Source organism: Mastigoproctus giganteus, chromosome 10, assembly GCF_048544385.1.
Source record: "Mastigoproctus giganteus isolate SK-2022 chromosome 10, ASM4854438v1, whole genome shotgun sequence".
NCBI lineage: Eukaryota > Metazoa > Arthropoda > Arachnida > Uropygi > Thelyphonidae > Mastigoproctus > Mastigoproctus giganteus.
This window is the reverse complement of record NC_143584.1, coordinates 60902151-60920429: the sequence shown is the minus strand read 5'-3', so window position 1 is coordinate 60920429 and position 18279 is coordinate 60902151. Positions and strand designations below refer to the sequence as shown.

At 42.5% G+C, this 18279-nt stretch overlaps 1 protein-coding gene across 3 annotated transcripts in view; it reads left to right on the top strand.

The window, feature by feature from the left end:
- Positions 1-18279, top strand: part of LOC150079050 (cyclin-D1-binding protein 1 homolog) — a 287955-nt gene that overhangs the window by 188108 nt on the left and 81568 nt on the right. For all 3 annotated transcript variants that reach the window (XM_090382489.1, XM_090382488.1, XM_090382490.1), the window contains one exon: positions 16985-17305. In XM_090382489.1, the coding sequence (XP_090238615.1) occupies positions 16985-17305 (321 nt within the window). The remainder of the gene's footprint in view (positions 1-16984; positions 17306-18279) is intronic.

Here is an 18279-nt window from a genome sequence, read left to right as displayed (position 1 = left end):
TACATAAGCTTACTTTCTTGCATCGTATGCCTCTGCTAATGCTAATTAATTATTCAGTATCAGAAATATTGCAAATAAATCACAATATCATATTCTGCTGGATATGAGGTCCACACAGGAATAACTGGAAACAAAAAAGTAAACAAGCAGTAAAAGAAGCTACCACCTCCGATTGTGTCTTTCATTCAGTACACAGGTTGCAAATGTTTCATCCACCAAATGAATTATTAAACACTGGCAAGATCAGGCTAAAAAGAAACTTGGTATTAGTAATAGTAGTAGGAAACAAAGCAATTAAGCAAGCTTATACAGCTTCAGCCAAAAAAAAAACCCTTCCTACATCACTTCTCTGCTTGCTCTAATAATTTGTCTCATTTCTTCTAAAATTTATTGAAACCAGTTTAATTTATTGAAATTTAGTACTTTATTTATTCAATAAATAAAGTACTAAACTAGTAATGATAAATAATGCAATGGTGAATAATGGAAAAAAAGCAAGTTTATAAAGTTTCAGCCAAGAAAAAAAAAAAAAAAAACTTCCCTCATCACCTATTCATCCCCTTCATTTTACTACTTCCTTGAATTTATAATTTACTCAAACTACCAGTTTTACGACAACGGCTAGAAGTTTGTTCAAACAACAAATCACCCGCTTGCTAAAGGCAAACTATCACACATCTGTCTTGCAACCATCCTTCTTCACTGTAAATTTATGCCACCTTTGAGCCACCACTAAAACCTCAAAATGCAGACATTGTGGGGCTATTAGAGACATGGTTTCATTCAGACATAAACTCTGCATCCTTTATTTCTAAGTGAAACCATGTCTCTAATAGCTCCAAAATGTCTGCATTTGATGACTTAACACTTAATCAGTACTTAAGATTCATCAAATTTCTTTACTACATTATTCTACCATTAGTGTACATACTAATACAGCACGACTGTCACTAATCTGGCATTGTTGGGACCTGTGTGGTGCCGGATCACAGGTGGTTAGATTAGCACATTCAGTTTACTCAGCAGCTAACCACCTCATCCTACTTTTAAAATAAATACTTTGTAAATCAGTACAAGTTGGTTAATAAAGGAAAAAGAAACATTAAATGAAAAGCAAGTGAAATTTTATCATGGCCGCTTCCAAAGTGAAGAGCCAGAATGGCCAACTCCACTTAATGGTACACCCTTCAAAATGGTGATGAGAAGTGGGGAAAGCAGTGATGACAGGTTGTGACTCCTCCCACTCACTGCGTTCCCCGGCTCATTTCAGGCAGATGCCACGTGACATCACATTATTGCAGTGGTAAGTGCAAAATTCGTATCGTTTCGTAGTCACATTTGCTTGCACGGTTTCCACGTGGTACCTCGTGTCGTCCTGAGTTAAAGAAAAGTGAAATCTGGAAATATATTTATAAATTGTTCATATTTTTCCTGGTGTCGTCCTGATTTAAAGAAAAGTGAAACTTGGAAATGAGGTGAGTTTACTTTTCCCATCTCATTAACCTGACACAGTATTGTGTCAGTTGTTATGTTCTTTAAAAAAAAAATTCTCTTGGCATATTGTGCATATATATATAAAGAGGAATTTTATTTAACTGATATTTATTTAAAGTATACCCAGTAAAATAAAATAAAATAAAATATTTCCAGAAGCTTTCGGAACTCGTGTCCCTTTCTCAACTGACAGAATTTTTGAATACATTACAAGCAAAGTGTGGCACGTTACTCATTCGTCATTGTTGTAGCACGGACGTGTGCTGCCTTGTGCCAGTGATCATCCATCAATAAAACGGTTGTCTCCAGGATTGGATGTATACGCATGCCTTTCTGGCGATTTAATGCCTTAGGGTTGTTCATTATGTTTAGTGACTCTAGCCATAGGCGGTGGCGAAAGTGTCGCGCGTGGTCCACTATCTCAAAGTCGCGCTTGGGGTCAAGATCGTGGTTGGTAGCCCAAAAATGTTCTGCAAGCGCGGACTGGTCAGTTTCGGCAAGCCGGATTGCTCTGTCGTGTTCCGTGAGGCGATCCTGGAGACGTCTCGATGTCTCACCTACGTAGCAACTGTTACAGGCCCTACAGGTGATACGGTACACTACATTGCTGCGTAAGACAGGTGTGACAGGGGTCTTCACACTGGAGACAAGTGAACGTAGGTTCCTACCTGGTAATTGTACACATTTTATGTTGTAACTTCTCAGGATCTTCGAGATACGTCCTGACACTCCTGGATAGTACGGAATGTAGGCGGATGATATGCCGACTTGCTTCGGAGGTCTTGGGTTGGAAGTAAGTTCTTGTGCCTGTAACAAGCATCTGTTTAGTACATGGGATGGATAACCGCATCTGGTTAAGTCCGCCTTCACACGGGAGATCTCGTTACGTCTAATTGTGTCGGTGCTGGAATGGCTCCAGGCCCTGGAGAACAGGGTGCGGGCAGTGCTATTGAGATGGCTTGGAGCGTGGCCGGACCCGTAGTTGGTGAATTGACCGCACCACATGGGTTTGCGGTATACTGAGGTCTCTAGATGTGGGCCTACGCGATGCACTAGCACGTCCAGAAACGGGAGCGAACCGTCCACCTCTGATTCTACGGTAAACTTGATGAAATTGGATAGAGAGTTGAGGTATTCTAGTAGTACCGTTTCAGAACCACGTGGTATTATGGTAAAAATATCGTCGACATATCTACACCACGTTGTAATAGGTGTAGGTGGGTTCTGGTGTATCTGCTTCTCCAGATCTTCCATGGCGATGTTAGCTACTACGGAACTGACAGGGGCACCCATAGCAGTGCCATGTACTTGTTTGTAGAGTGAGTCTTCAAAGGTGAAGATGCTGCTAGAGAGGCATAGGTTGAGGGCGGTACAGATGTCATCAGTGGATAGTGACGTCCTGGATTGGAGGCTTAAGTCGCTCTCGAGGAGCCTTCTGGTGCAGTGCACGGCCTGTTGGACGGGAATCGGGAATTCCCGTCCAACAGGCCGTGCACTGCACCAGAAGGCTCCTCGAGAGCGACTTAAGCCTCCAATCCAGGACGTCACTATCCACTGATGACATCTGTACCGCCCTCAACCTATGCCTCTCTAGCAGCATCTTCACCTTTGAAGACTCACTCTACAAACAAGTACATGGCACTGCTATGGGTGCCCCTGTCAGTTCCGTAGTAGCTAACATCGCCATGGAAGATCTGGAGAAGCAGATACACCAGAACCCACCTACACCTATTACAACGTGGTGTAGATATGTCGACGATATTTTTACCATAATACCACGTGGTTCTGAAACGGTACTACTAGAATACCTCAACTCTCTATCCAATTTCATCAAGTTTACCGTAGAATCAGAGGTGGACGGTTCGCTCCCGTTTCTGGACGTGCTAGTGCATCGCGTAGGCCCACATCTAGAGACCTCAGTATACCGCAAACCCATGTGGTGCGGTCAATTCACCAACTACGGGTCCGGCCACGCTCCAAGCCATCTCAATAGCACTGCCCGCACCCTGTTCTCCAGGGCCTGGAGCCATTCCAGCACCGACACAATTAGACGTAACGAGATCTCCCGTGTGAAGGCGGACTTAACCAGATGCGGTTATCCATCCCATGTACTAAACAGATGCTTGTTACAGGCACAAGAACTTACTTCCAACCCAAGACCTCCGAAGCAAGTCGGCATATCATCCGCCTACATTCCGTACTATCCAGGAGTGTCAGGACGTATCTCGAAGATCCTGAGAAGTTACAACATAAAATGTGTACAATTACCAGGTAGGAACCTACGTTCACTTGTCTCCAGTGTGAAGACCCCTGTCACACCTGTCTTACGCAGCAATGTAGTGTACCGTATCACCTGTAGGGCCTGTAACAGTTGCTACGTAGGTGAGACATCGAGACGTCTCCAGGATCGCCTCACGGAACACGACAGAGCAATCCGGCTTGCCGAAACTGACCAGTCCGCGCTTGCAGAACATTTTTGGGCTACCAACCACGATCTTGACCCCAAGCGCGACTTTGAGATAGTGGACCACGCGCGACACTTTCGCCACCGCCTATGGCTAGAGTCACTAAACATAATGAACAACCCTAAGGCATTAAATCGCCAGAAAGGCATGCGTATACATCCAATCCTGGAGACAACCGTTTTATTGATGGATGATCACTGGCGCAAGGCAGCACACGTCCGTGCTACAACAATGACGAATGAGTAACGTGCCACACTTTGCTTGTAATGTATTCAAAAATTCTGTCAGTTGAGAAAGGGACACGAGTTCCGAAAGCTTCTGGAAATATTTTATTTTATTTTATTTTACTGGGTATACTTTAAATAAATATCTGTTAAACTATGGACCCCAGTACTCCAGGCCCATTTGTCACTAGGAATTTTATTGTTAATTGCAAGTGTTAGTCAACTTTCATTTGTGTTTAGTGAAAAAAGGTTATGTTTTTATGCAACTTCGGGAAGGATTCAAGCAAAAACCGGTCGTGATATTACTTTGTTCTTGTTTTGAAAAAAAAAATTGCTGTTTTTGTGTTAATTTTTCTTCATTTTATCTCTGAGATGTTATGTTATGTGAAATTGTCTTCTCCAAATAAATTGTATTTCTGTTACTTGTTGCTCCAAAAAAAATTGCTGTTTTGCCGTTAATTTTGTTGTTTTTCAGCTCCAACATACTGTTATGTCATGTGACATCCGCAAACGTGCAGTCCTCGAGAAGAGGGGGAACACAGTGAGTGGTCGGACTGTTACGTCACTGCTTTCCCCCTCTCCTACCTTTAAAATACCCTGTAAATCAGTACAAGTTGGTTAATAAAGGAAAAAGAAACATTAAATGAAAAGCAAGTGAAATTTTAATGAACAGATAAAATAAAGGGTACAGGTGCAGTAATTCTGTTGACTTATGTAAGAAAGTTCATCATAGCCACTTCCAAAGTGAAGAACTGGAATTTACAACTAAGCAGAGTTACATATCAGGAATTGAGAGGCTATCAGTATCATCTTCATCTTGAAAGGTGACTGAAACATCAGGAATTGGTGATGAAACTGGCACAACATCTTCAGAAACTGGTGGTGATGATGGTGGTGGCAACACATCCAGGTTTTTCAAATGGATTTTCAAATGTTGACTCCTCTGTTGCATGATTTTTAGCTTTTTTTTTTTTTTTTGAACATATCTGCAATCTAAGCTGTTTCACATATTTTGGTCTTTCTTTGATTAGTTTATCCTGCAGCATGTTCATTATTTCTTGTTCAGTTAAAACTGCTGCTCTAGACCTTTCAGCACTTCACCTGTCAACTGAATTAACCTATCAATAGAGATCCTTTCTGCTACATCTTCCTCATTTTTATCACAGCTTTCTTCTTCACTATTTTCTTTCTCCTAACTCCTGTACTGGTCTGCCAGAGTTAACTGCACTTAAGTAGGCACCTCATAAACAGAGAGCGATACTTAGACTTAAGAGAACGTAATATGCCATTGTCCAGGGGTTGAATTAATGACGTATAGTTAGGTGGGAGGTAGATACTGAAAACATTATTTTTTACCAGCAGTTCTGCTTTCGGATGTGCGGAGTGGTTGTTTAAAATAAGTATTATCTTACAGTTGTGGTCCAGGCCAACAGAGTCACAGTGAGTTCTTGCTTTGGGAACAAAATATTTTTCAAACTATTCCAATGTAATGTTAGTTATAATCCACTCCTTGTTGGGATGGTAAATCACTGGAAACTGTGTCATACCTTTCATGGCCCTGGGACATAAACTTTTGCCGATGACCAGCAACTTAAACCTGTGGGTTCCCGCGGCATTAGAGCAACTCAGCACACTGACACAATCTTTTGATGCTTTATAACCTGTTGGTGATTCTTCATCCTCAGTTGTCAGAGTTCTTGGAGTACATCTCCAATACAAGGCATTCTAATCGGCATTGTAGACCTGCTCAGGACTTAATTTTTCATCAGAAAGTAACTTGGAAAACTCGTCAACAAATGCAGCAGCTGCTTCCTTGTCAGCTGAAGCCAACCTTCACTATAATCACACTCATAATCTAATCCTAGTTCTTTATGAAAAATTTTTGCTTGTTCCTTCAGCAGAACCCCAGACAGCTCAACACCTTCACTTATGCTGAGCTTAAACCACGTTATCAGCACTTTATCCAGTTCTGAACTCTCTTCGTCTTTCATTGTTTTCGTTATACCCATCTGTTTCTTTGATCCACTGTTAGCAAAAAACTTGAGCAATTTTTCTTTGTTTTTTTATGTCATACACTGTTGAAGAGCCAATATTGTGTAATTCACACAAGCTTCTCACAGACACACTGCTATCGAGTTTTTTCAGAAGTTCAACTTTATCTGTTATGGACAATGTACGGTGTTTGCGCTTTACACCACAAGAAGCGCTTCCTTTATGCATTGGAACCATGACTGTGGCTAAATGTGAGCAGGTTATAATAATAAATGCAGAAAAACAAGTAGGAATGGCTTTACAGTGTTTACAAGTTCGTGCCAACAGCTGATGCTGCAACCAATGCCACCAAAACAGTAGTGGCAGGTCGGTGCACCAACCCAGAAAATTTGAAATTACGTTCACAGAAATTATGTCCGAATTAGCAGTTGAACCGGATTAGTGATTGTCAACCTGTATACATGCACCTGTTCTTACTCTTAGTTTCCCTAACACTGCCCATGTATTTACTTGTTCCGTGATGACTCACAGCAGGGCTTGAAATCCCTGACACCTTGCTTTCCAGGCTGTTGCACATTCCAATAAAAGCAGTGCAAGAATCACTTTCACCTCTGCCTGTGGCTGCTGTTATTCTATTAACAATGTACGATGTTTGTGCTTTACACCACAAGAAGCACTTCCTTTATGCATTGGAGCCATGGCTGTGGCTAAATGTGAGCAGGTTATAATAATAAATGCAGAAAAACAAGTAGGAATGGCTTGACAGTGTTTACAAGTTCGTCCCAACAGCTGATGCTACAACCAACGCCACCAAAACAGTAGTGGCAGGTCGGTGCACCAGGAAATTTGAAATTACGTTCGCAGAAATTATGTCCGAATTAGCGGTCGAACCGGATTAGTTGATGGTTGACCTGTTCTTACTCTTAATTTCCCTAACACAGCCCATGTATTTACTTGTTCCGTGATGACTCACAGCAGGGCTTGAAATCCCTGGCACCTTGCTTTCCAGGCTGCTGCACATTCCAATAAAAGCAGTGCAAGAATCACTTTCACCTCTGCCTGTGGCTGCTGTTATTCTATTAGTTTGTGCATCCCCCACCTAGCAGTTTTCTCAGGCCCACCTGGCCTGAGATAGTGTTAGTAAATATTCTTGCACCACTTCTATGTGTATCCTAACACTAAAAATGGTCTCTCCTGTTAACATGCACAGAGCATGCTGTGAAAAATTCGACCCCATGAGCCTTGTGCAGTCTCTCCAGGGCTGAATTGATTAACAAGGACTTGACATGCATTCTCTCCTGTTATTTCTGGCAGTTTTACACTCTCAAATTTAATCCTAAATTGCGACCTTTTCTTAACATTTTCCTGTACTTGTTAAGTAAGTTCTCAGATATCCTACTCTTAATATCATTAATGCCAGGCTGCTACATGTTCCAGTAACAGCAGTACAAGAATCACTTTCACCTCTGCCTCTGGCTACTGTTAGTTTGGTGCATCCCCCCCCCAAACTATCAGTTTTCACACCCACCTGACTTCCATCTCAATAGTATCAGCAAATATTTTTGCACCCCTTCTATTTAAGTGTATCCCGTCACTGTAAAAACAATCTCTTCCATTAACAGAGACTACCTTATGAGACTATACAAGGCTCCTTGGATAGAATTTTTCCCATGCTGGGAAAAATTCTATCCAAGGAGCCTTGCATAGTCTCTCTAGGGCTGAACTGAATAATAAGGCTCTCAATATGTGCTCTCTACTTTCAAATTTAAGCTTAAATTGCAACTTTTTTTTTAGCATTTCCCTGGACTTTTTAAGTAAGTTCTCAGATATCCTACTTTCAATGCCAACTCTTATCATTTTATGCTTTTAAAAGATAATATCTGCTGCCATCTTTGCCCCTAGCTGATATACCTGTGGTCCTATTCCAGTTATCTTTTTACACAACAAATAAATGTTTCAATCATGGTATACTAGCTTCTGATCTAACAGATACTGTAAGTGACCCTTACTGAGTTGCAAATTGTCACACAACACTTTCAGCCAACCGGGCTAGGCAGGTAGGTAAAGTGCATGCCTGGCAACTCAAAGGTAAGTGTAAGTGTAAGTGTATTTAGGGTCAAACGGCACAAGGGGTTCCCCCCATCTCCGCGTAGTTTACATTGTGGGTGAACCAGTTGACTGGAAAAGCCAGAGATTTAAAAGTGTATGGACTTTGTATATGTGTGATGCCTTGTACCGTTGTTCATCTGGTCATTTAGCCGCTGGGCCCCTACTGAGGCCCAACGTTGCCCCACTTACGCCCCGTGGAGGCAGACCAGGAACCCAGTAGTCTGTTTCACTCTGGCAGGTCCTGCCACTTAATTTCCTGAGATTTCGGCGGCTAGGACCTTAAAAAAAAAAAAAAAAAAAAAAAAAAAGAGACAGAAACGCGTCGACGTAGGGGTAGAATCGCTTAGTTTTGCTAGGCCAAGTTATGGGCGTAAGGTAATTTAGATATGTTAGGTTTTTGGGTAGGGCTTTCGCTAGCTTATAGATAGAGAGGGGGGGAGGCAGAAGGCTGGGGGGAGAAAGACAGAAATATGGGGCCAATAGAGTAGGTAGCCCCAGTTTTCAGTGGGACATGCCCATGTCCCACCAGAGTAGAAGATATAGGGTGGAGAGGAGAGGAGGACGAAAATGTCCCCCCTCCCCCCAGGGAAGTAGGTTTAAAGGTGAAGGAGGCTAGAGTGCCCTCTTCAGATCGCCATATGGCTATTGGCAGCTATTGTTTCAAGTTTCTTTATTCATGGGGCAAGCTCCGTCCTTGTGCTTGTGTCCCTCATCTTTAGTTGCAGCCTTTACATTGTGCTGGCTGGTGTCTCAATAGTGGTACTTGATGTCAGTCATTGTAGATGGTGATTAATGTCCTTCTCCTGATGAAGAGGTCTTGTGCGAACTGGGATAATGCTCTATATTCATCCTCAGTATCTGAAATGGGATTCCAATCCTTTTGGTAGGTATCTTATTTTTGTTATAAGTACTCCTCTGAGGTCTTCATATTGTGGGCACTCGTACACTATGTGATTCCAGCTTTCTGTCTCCCCGCACGTACAGTTTGGGTCCTCAGTGAGTCCGAATCCGTGCAGCTTCTCATTGTAGGGTCCGTGTCCTGTTATTAGAGATGTCAAATGGTACCCTGGGAAGTACCAGGTCGGCTGTTTTGGGTAGATTTTCTGGAGGTCAGGTAGATATCTTCTGGTTATCTCACCCTTGGTGGTCTCCGTCCATCTTCTCTGCCATAATTTTAGCAGGTGGTTCTGTAATCTAGTTTTTTCCGTTTTTAGGTTGTTCGCTGGGTCAGTTGTGTAGTCCAGATGTGTGGCCGCCACTCCCCTGGATAGCAAGTATAGCAGACCTGTGCGAACGACCTCCAGGTCCAAAGGAAGCGCTCCAGCGAGTACCTGTAGTGCTGGAGTACTCACTGTACTACACGCACGCGTCGTAGTTAAGAGTATGGTCCTTTGGATCATGTCCAGAATTCTTCTATTCACTGCCAGTGCAGTTTTTGGGAACCAAATTGCTGAGGCGTAAGTAATTGCTGGGAGAAACGTTGTCCTGTAATATAGCGTCAGGGCTCTTTTTTTGAGTCCCCAATCTTTCCTAGTAACTCTGGCTACCAGTGCAGAATAGCTCCTGATTTTTTTTCTTATGTACTTTAGGTGCAGCTGGAACGAGAGGTTGTTGTCCAGCACCACGCCTAGGTACTTAAGTTGGTTTACAAACTTAATGGTGACATTGTTAATTTTTATTTGCGGTGGTCGTCGCAATTGCAGGGTTCCTTTAAGCAGGATTGAAGAGGTCTTTGTGGGTGAAATTGTTAGCTGGTGTTTTGCGGCCCATTGCTGGAGTTGCTGCAGTGCTTGGTTTGCGTGGGTTTCCAACTGGGCCCGGGAATCCGCTCCCACGGTCAATATCAGATCATCAGCGAATGCTTGTGTCCTGACGGGTCCCAGATCCATCACTAAGAACTCATCTAACACCATATTCCACAGGAGTGGTCCCAGCACCGACCCCTGCGGACAGCCTCTGTGTACTTCTCTTGTGACCTTATGGTATTCTACATTGATCTCCACTCTTCTATGTGATAAATAGTTTTCCATGACCTTGAATAGGTTTGTTGGCACCCGTGCCTCCCTCAACCTCGCCAGGACGCTTGGCCACCAAAGTGAGTCAAACGCCCCAGCAAAGTCAACCGAGATGAGAAGCAGGTACTTGTTTCTACATTCTTGTACCGTCCTGAGTAGGTTTCCCAGTGCGTCCACTGTCGAGGTCCCTGGCTTGAAGCCATACTGATTCGCGGCATGGAGTCCAGCTTTTCCGTAGTGAGCAATTATTCTTCTGTGAAGTAGTCTTTCGAATACTTTACTTACCACCGAGAGCAGTGCGATGGGTCGATATGCATCTGGGCTTTCTGGGTTTTTTTGGGGTTTTTTTGGAATTAGTTTTAAGTTGGCCGTTTTCCATGCCTTTGGAAAGTGGCCGGCTTCCAGGCATCTGTTGTATAAGGTGAGCAATAGGTACGGTGCGTATTCAACAGTTTTCTTTAAGATTTCCGGCTCAATCATGTCGAGACCTGGGCATTTCTTGCTTCTTACTCGACTAGCTGCCACGCTGAGCTCGTCATTGGTAAAGGGGGGCTCCATTGCCTGATTGGTGTAACTGGCATTGCTCTCGCATATTTCTCTCTGTGCTGTTAGTATCGGCATCGCTGGTTTCTGGTAGATTGTGTCCAGTATATTGTCCATCGACTGCTCCCAGGTCGTGGTAAGGTTTCCCTGCCGGGTCCTGGTTGTGGCATTCACCTCCCCTCTGGGCATTTTGTTGGTGGTTACCTTATAGACTAGGCCCCAGGGGTTAGTGTTTCCTTCTGTGGATACTAAGAGCTCCCAAGAGCGTCTTTTGCTCTTCTTAATGGCATCAGTATAGCGGTTTCTTATCTCCCTATATTGTTGTCTCAGGACTTCGACTTCGTTTGCAGGCCATGATCTGCGGGCCCTCTGAAAGTCCTTCCTTGCTTTTATCGTTTGCCGCCGGAGCATGGCAATTTCTCGAGTCCACCAGGGTACTGCCCCCAGTTGGGGGTGTTTTTTTCTTATTGCTTGGTTACTGATAGTTGTCATCAGTTCCGTAGTAACTTTCTGCAGGTCGTCTGGGCTGTTCAATGGGTTCAGGGTTAGTGGGTTACTGTTGATCGCTGTGGTTAGTAGTTCTTTGAATAGCGGCCAGTCCGCTTTGGCAACTGCATATCTATGGCATCGTTGGTTGATTGTTGTTGCTCTTGTCATTGTTCTTGTTATTGTGCAAGTTATAACTCGGTGATCCGAGGTGGTCCAGGCTTCCTCCACCCTCCAGTCGGCCACGTGGTTCGCCAGGTTCCTAGTGGCTAAGGATATGTCGATTGTGGCCTCCCAGAGGGTGTTACAGAATGTCGGTAACTGGTGTGGCTGGTTTAGGACCGCTAACTGTGATCCTGTCAGGTAATTCTCAAGCTGCTGTCCGTTTGCTGTCCCTTTTCTATCATCTGTAGCGCTATACCATAGCGGGGAGCGGCAGTTTACATCCGCGCCTATTATGATTCTTTCGTTTGGCAGGATGTTCTGTAGGTAGCGTAGGTAGTTGATGGCGATCTCTATTTCTTGTCCCGGTCTACTGTATAGAGCCACCACGTAGAGGGAACCCAGTGCTGTGATGAGTTGGGCACAGGCTGCCCAAGCCGTGCATAGTTGCGTTATTCTTGTTGCGGTAATATTCTTGTTTCTGACCAATACCGCCGCCCACGGGGTGTCTTCTTCTGTGTGGATCACTTTATATTGTAATGGGTAGCCCGCCACCCGCCTTGCATGGACATACGGCTCCTGTAATATAATAACGTCTATGTTCTCTTCATCGGCCTTGACCCGAATCTGGTCAACCACCGCTTTTGCTCGCTGGGCATTTGTTTGTATTATTTTTATCATGGTTGTGTTATATTTCTTAATTTTTGTACCCATAATCGATTCTGTTTTGGTAGGTGCTCTTGGCTTTTATATAGATTGGGCAGTTAGGATCCCTGATTGAGTGTGTATATTCGAGTTTCATTGTTTTACAATTTGCGCATGTGGCTTCCTTGTCTTTGTGTGGGCATTCTTTATATTCATGTCCCTTTTCAGTGCAATGTCCGCATGTTGGGACTGTCTGGGAACAGACGTGGCTGGAGTGGCCGAACTTACAGCATCTAAAGCATTTCGGTACTGCCACCCGCTCACGAAAACGATAGCTTCCCCATTCTATGTAGACCCTTGTCCGGTCCTTTAGGACTTGCCACGCTTCCGGGATTAGTTCCACACTCCAGCTGTTTTTTAAGCCTCCTCTCGCCTCTATGTGGAACTTTGGTGTTATCACTTCTTGTGGCTGCTTGTCCGGGATCTCGCGTTGGAGGTTTCTGTGGTAAAGTTCTTCAGCTATCTGGGTGGCTGTAATTTCTGGGCTAACGTCATAAATTATTATATTTGGTCCCTTCCTTTTGGGCGGCTGGGCCGTTAATCCAAGGGCTTCAATCTTGGGGTTTTCAATGATGCTCTGGATTTCTTGCCTCGTCTCTGTCTCTATTACCAGCCCTACGTCTCTCATCTTTCTCATCCCTTTTATTCGTGTTAGCTTCAGATCCTCCTTCATGTTATTTATTACTTTTGCTTTGAGGTCTTCGCTTGTGGGAATTTTCCCTGTTTGTTTCGGTCTAAGTATCACCAGGTTTGGTGTTGGTAGTAGCGTCTTCCTCTTCTGGTGCGTTGTTATTGTCTGGTGCGTTGTTGTCTGTTGCGTTTCCGTTGGGGTCCTCAGCGCTTCTGTATATGTCGGGGCGCGCTGTGGCATTTGTCTTGCCCCGCATTCGATGTAGGCGTGTAGCCGTGTGATGGCTCTCTCGTTTTCAACATATGTGTCATGCAGGATTGTCTCCATCTTGTGAAAGATGGTGACAATCTGTGATCTCAGGCCAGACGATATCCTACTGGGATTCTCCTTAAAAATGGTTTCGAGGGCCGTTTTCAGAAAGAGAGTTTTCTCGTATACGGAGCCTTCTGGTATGGTATGGTCCAGACATAGTTCTTGTTGTTTTTCATCATTTCTTTCTTTTTGCGATGCATTGGCTTCTGGCTGTTCCTGTGTTTCGCGTTCCGGTTCGGGAACCAATCGCTTGCGGGTTTTCCGCTTGGTTGGGGGGGTCCCAGGTCGGGTGTCCTCTATATCCTCCAGTTGATCAATAATGATGGGATCATCATTTTGTGTCTCTGTCAGGGAATGTTTGTGCTTATCTTTCCCCTCCATATCCGTGGATTCCGGATTACCGGGACTGTTCGGTTAATCGGGTTCACAATGTTGGGGTTAGATGGTTTGTTAAAAATGATGGCGATTGATGCCAACCACAAGTTCGTGGGTGTATTTGAAGGCACACAATGGACTGTGAAAGTTTTGGGTCTCCCCACAGCACTTTGAGCGGGGGGAGGGGAACGCCAGATATATAAATTCTCCTAAAAGGACGGGATTACTTTCCCAGCGTGATATCTAGTAGCGGCGAAGACGTTCATGGCATTCAGGTTTCTGGTAGAAGCACAGGTGCGAAGATAGCCTCTCTCTCTCTCCGTGGAGAGTTTATGGTGGGGGGGGGAAACGCCGGATATAGAAATGCTCCTAAAAGGACGGGACTACTTTCCCAGCGGGATATCTAGTAGCGGCGAAGACGTTCATGGCAGTCAGATTTCATGGCAGTCAGATTTCTGGTAGAAGCACAGGTGCGAAGATAGCCTCTCTCTCTCTCCATGGAGAGTTTATGGTGGGGGGGGGACACATTAAATTCATATTTCTTTGGTGATATTATTCGGTAAAGGCACAGATTGATAGAGCACAACAACTGCTCAGTTTGCACTAGTTGGGGCACCTCCCCAGTCAAGGTGTCAGGTGGAAACGCGGCCGCCGTGTTATATCGGCAGCCTCTCTATAGCCCTGTTGTCAGCGACATGGTGACCATGCGGTCTGGCAACAAAGGATACAGCTAAATAACGCTTCAACCTGACCAAATTCCCAATATATAGGCAAAATTTTCTCACCAAAGGAATCCAGTCCAGTTTGTCTTCAAGTGAGGATACATTTCATGGCACTGACAGAAGTAAAACACATATTTTAAACTGAAATTAGCGGAGCGATGAAACACACGTCTGTTCACAACGGCAGCCATATTGGCGATCAGCCCAACTCAAAGGTCGCGGGTTCGATTCCCACCTCAGGCTTGGATCACAGTAAAATGCAAAAACTTTGGGAGGTGCAATATGGCCATAGAAGCTGATGCGCCAACAACTAACACAAAAAAAAAAAAAAAAAAAAACACAACACTTGCATGACTCACTCCTGTTCTACTCAGAGTTGAAGACTCAGTGCCATAACTGTCGTGTTCCACTGCTGTACACAAACTTCCTGCAGCAGTTATTGTGAACTTTCAAAAATTCAACCTGATACATCTTACAGTGTTTTAAGCTGAAATGAATTCACAAAACAACTTATTCCTCAAAATAATTCTAGACAACAGCTAAATATTACTGACATTTTTTTTTTCTTAAGTTAATTGGCTACTTCGAACACAATAAAAGTTAATTTATTTGTGTAGGAACTACATGATTATAATGCAGAGTCATGGTATTTAACATCTACTGAGGCAAGACAAATTCTGAACATTACATCATACAGAACTCTCCTAACTTAAACTAGGCATATTATAGCCTAAGTTGTTCTTGCACCAACTCTGAGACAACAAGAACAACCTTTAGGTCACTCAAATTCTGATTCAGAAATTTCTAATGACTTTTTGATTTCTTAATCAGAAAGACTGTCACAAGAAGTTGATGCCAGCCATGTCAAAATACTTCACTTCGAACTTTAGCATAAGACACTTTGTGACTTATAAAATGAAGAAAAATAGCTTCCACCTGCTGTTAACCAATTGTTATTGTTAATATGAACACCAGAGTGGTTTTTCTTGTTGTTTATGTGAAATATAACTTCAGCACACATTTCCCTGGGAAAACAAATGTATGTCCAGACAGGACATACATTTATAGATCTGGAAGATCTCCTGTCTGGAGATCTTCCAGATCTATAAAAAGGGACAAGACTGGCAGCTAAACTTACAGCCCTCCCCACACACACACACACACACACACACACACAATAATGGATTAAACCATAGCAGCCTCTCCCTGTATCTTTTATTGGCCTATAATTCCTTGTATCCTTCATCAGTCTGTAGCTTCATCCAGTTGGATCGCACTTGCCAGCATATCAATCTAAGCAGAGGAGATTATCCAGGTGACCAGTGTAAAGACTATGCCAGTGAAGTTTTAAAGAAAAGACTAGGCAACATGTAAATTGGTAGCTTTTCTATCCCCCCTCCTTAAATTTTCTACTTTACTTATCTTTTCAGGATATTGAAGAAAAGTTCATAATGAATTGTGTGTAAATTCTCTATTATTGTTTAAATCTCTAAAGTTACTAAAAATAAATTAACCAGTAGTAAAGTCAGCATAGCAAGGCGCCTCCGTAGCCAGATGGGCAGGAGTGGCAGTGCATAGCACACACTTGATTAGACCGGGGTTCGAGCCCGTGACCACCAAATACAAAGGATGCGGAAAGGTCAAGGAATGACCACTGCATATCCCTGGAGCAATATGGCCTTAGTTGCTAATGCTCCTAAAAACCAAATAACAACATCAGCATAGCAATTTTGAATTTACATTAATCCTGCAATTATTGGAAACACAGTGCAAAAAAAAGTGGTTCAAGTTGCCTGGTTTGTTAATCCATGGGTAGCAGTATTCTATCTTATTTATGTTATCATGTGTATGTCCACACAGAATTGTGATTGTGGCAACCAATGTGTATTGAAAACTGAATCTTTGCTGTCATGTTCCCATTAAGAGTAGACAGTTTCTTGTAACAAGTAAGGATTTTATTCAGTTTTATTCCTCAGAAGTTTTATCTATTTGTTTATGTGACAGCTGTCACATGAACAGCTGCCCATACTATAAGCTTCTGAAAATGGATTTGGGATTCCTGGTACTTCATATCCTGTCATTTTACAAGGAGGAATATGATCGCTGAGTTAATGTAATTGGTCTGTTAATTTGTTTCCAGTTAAAATAAAATAAATAAATTGCTGTCTTAAATGCTGCATACAATCTCTGTCTGTCTGTGTGTGTTATTACATTAGAAAATTAGTGGTTAACTCTTCAATATCATCTTTATTGCTGCATAACTGTTTTAGGGACTGGTTATACCTACTACATTGATTTATTTTTGCACTGTAGCAGCTTATCTGAAAGAGTAAACTAATATTTATTTATTGTCTTAAGTTATTCTGGGTTATGAACTTAGAAAATTTTAACAATTATGTAATAAATTAGATTTATTTCTAGTAGATAAGTCAAAATACATGAATGCTGGTTTGATAAGATCTTTGTAGTTTCTAAAGTGTACATTAACATTTTTTTTCCAAATTGGTTTTATGGATTAAACTAATTATCAATATTCTTTATGATAACTGCTTATTTCTATGTTTTGTGTATCTTAGTTATTAGTTTAAATATTTTGAAACAACTAATATGTTGTTTCGAGTACAGAATTATGTGTTGTTTTAGAATATAAAATTCTGTGAAAGAAAGAACTAAGAATAATGTTGTCTTTTATTTTATAGAAGTTTTTACTAGATGTGCCTGTGTAAGTCTTTATTTTATTAACTTGTAGAGTATGGAGAGTCAGCAGAGAGAGAGAGAGGTTGAGCTAGACAATCTGTCTGTACGGAATGGTTTTAGTCTTCCACCCCAAGAGGTATGGACAGATGCAGATCGCCAGTTGCTTCCATCCTGTATTGGATTGATTAAATCAGCTAAAGCATGTTTGAGAAAATCATGTGGAACCATTTCTTCTGCAGGAAACTCCAATATAGCTCAGCATATTCTCCAACTTGATGAACTTGCAGAGCTGTGTTGTTCTACTAGTGCTTTGGTAGATGATTTTGTGTTATCCATATATCCACCTATGTTTCAAACAACTGTACGACAACAGGTAGTGGTGCTTTCCTTTATTAAATTTCATAAATAATTTTGCGTAATATATTAATAAGACATTCACATTTGTGAAGTAACATTGTTACTTCACAAATGTAATCTTATTACCATTCATTAGTGTGGATGTCATCTAAAAAATGAGACATTAGCATTAGTAGAAGCATACGATGCAAGAAAGCAAGCTTATGCAGCATCAGCCAAAAAAAAAAAAAAAAAAAATTGCTCCCATTTCACCCCTCCCTTCGTTCCAAATACCTGTCCAGCTCGGCCTTATATTTATTTAGGCTATCAACTTCCACAACAAAACATGGACGTCTGTTCTGCCAATCAACTACCCGCTGGCTAAAGGCAAACTTCCACACATCTATCCTACAACTGTCTTTCCTCAATTTGAATTTATGCCATCTTAAGTGATTGTTCTGAGCAAGAGGAAGAATCCCATCAGCAATGAGCATGCTCAAACCATTCAAGGCTTTATACACCTCAATCAGATCACCTCAAAGGTGCCTAGTCTCCAGACACCGTAATCTGCAAAACTTAAGCCTTTCTTTGTAAGAACTAATCCATTCACTAATCTTGTTGCCCTTCTGTGTATTCGCTCCAACAGCTCTACATCCTTCTTAAAATGAGGCCTCCAGACCTGTATACAGTATCCAAGGTGTGGCCTGCCCATTGCATTATACAAGGGGATAATCACCTCCTTATCCCTGCTAGAAAAATTCCTATATATCATTGACAAGACACCATGAGCTACTCTTGCAGACTGTCTGCACTGCTGAGAAAACTTCATATATACCTGCACAATTACCCCCAGGTCCTTTTCATTCTCTACCACTGTCAGTGTAGTACCACAGAATTGATATGTTACTCTGGGGTTACTGCTTTCCATATGTAGCACTTTACATTTGTCAATGTTAAACTTCATTTGCCACCTCTCATCCAATCTGCTCAACCTTTCCAGATCCTGTTGCA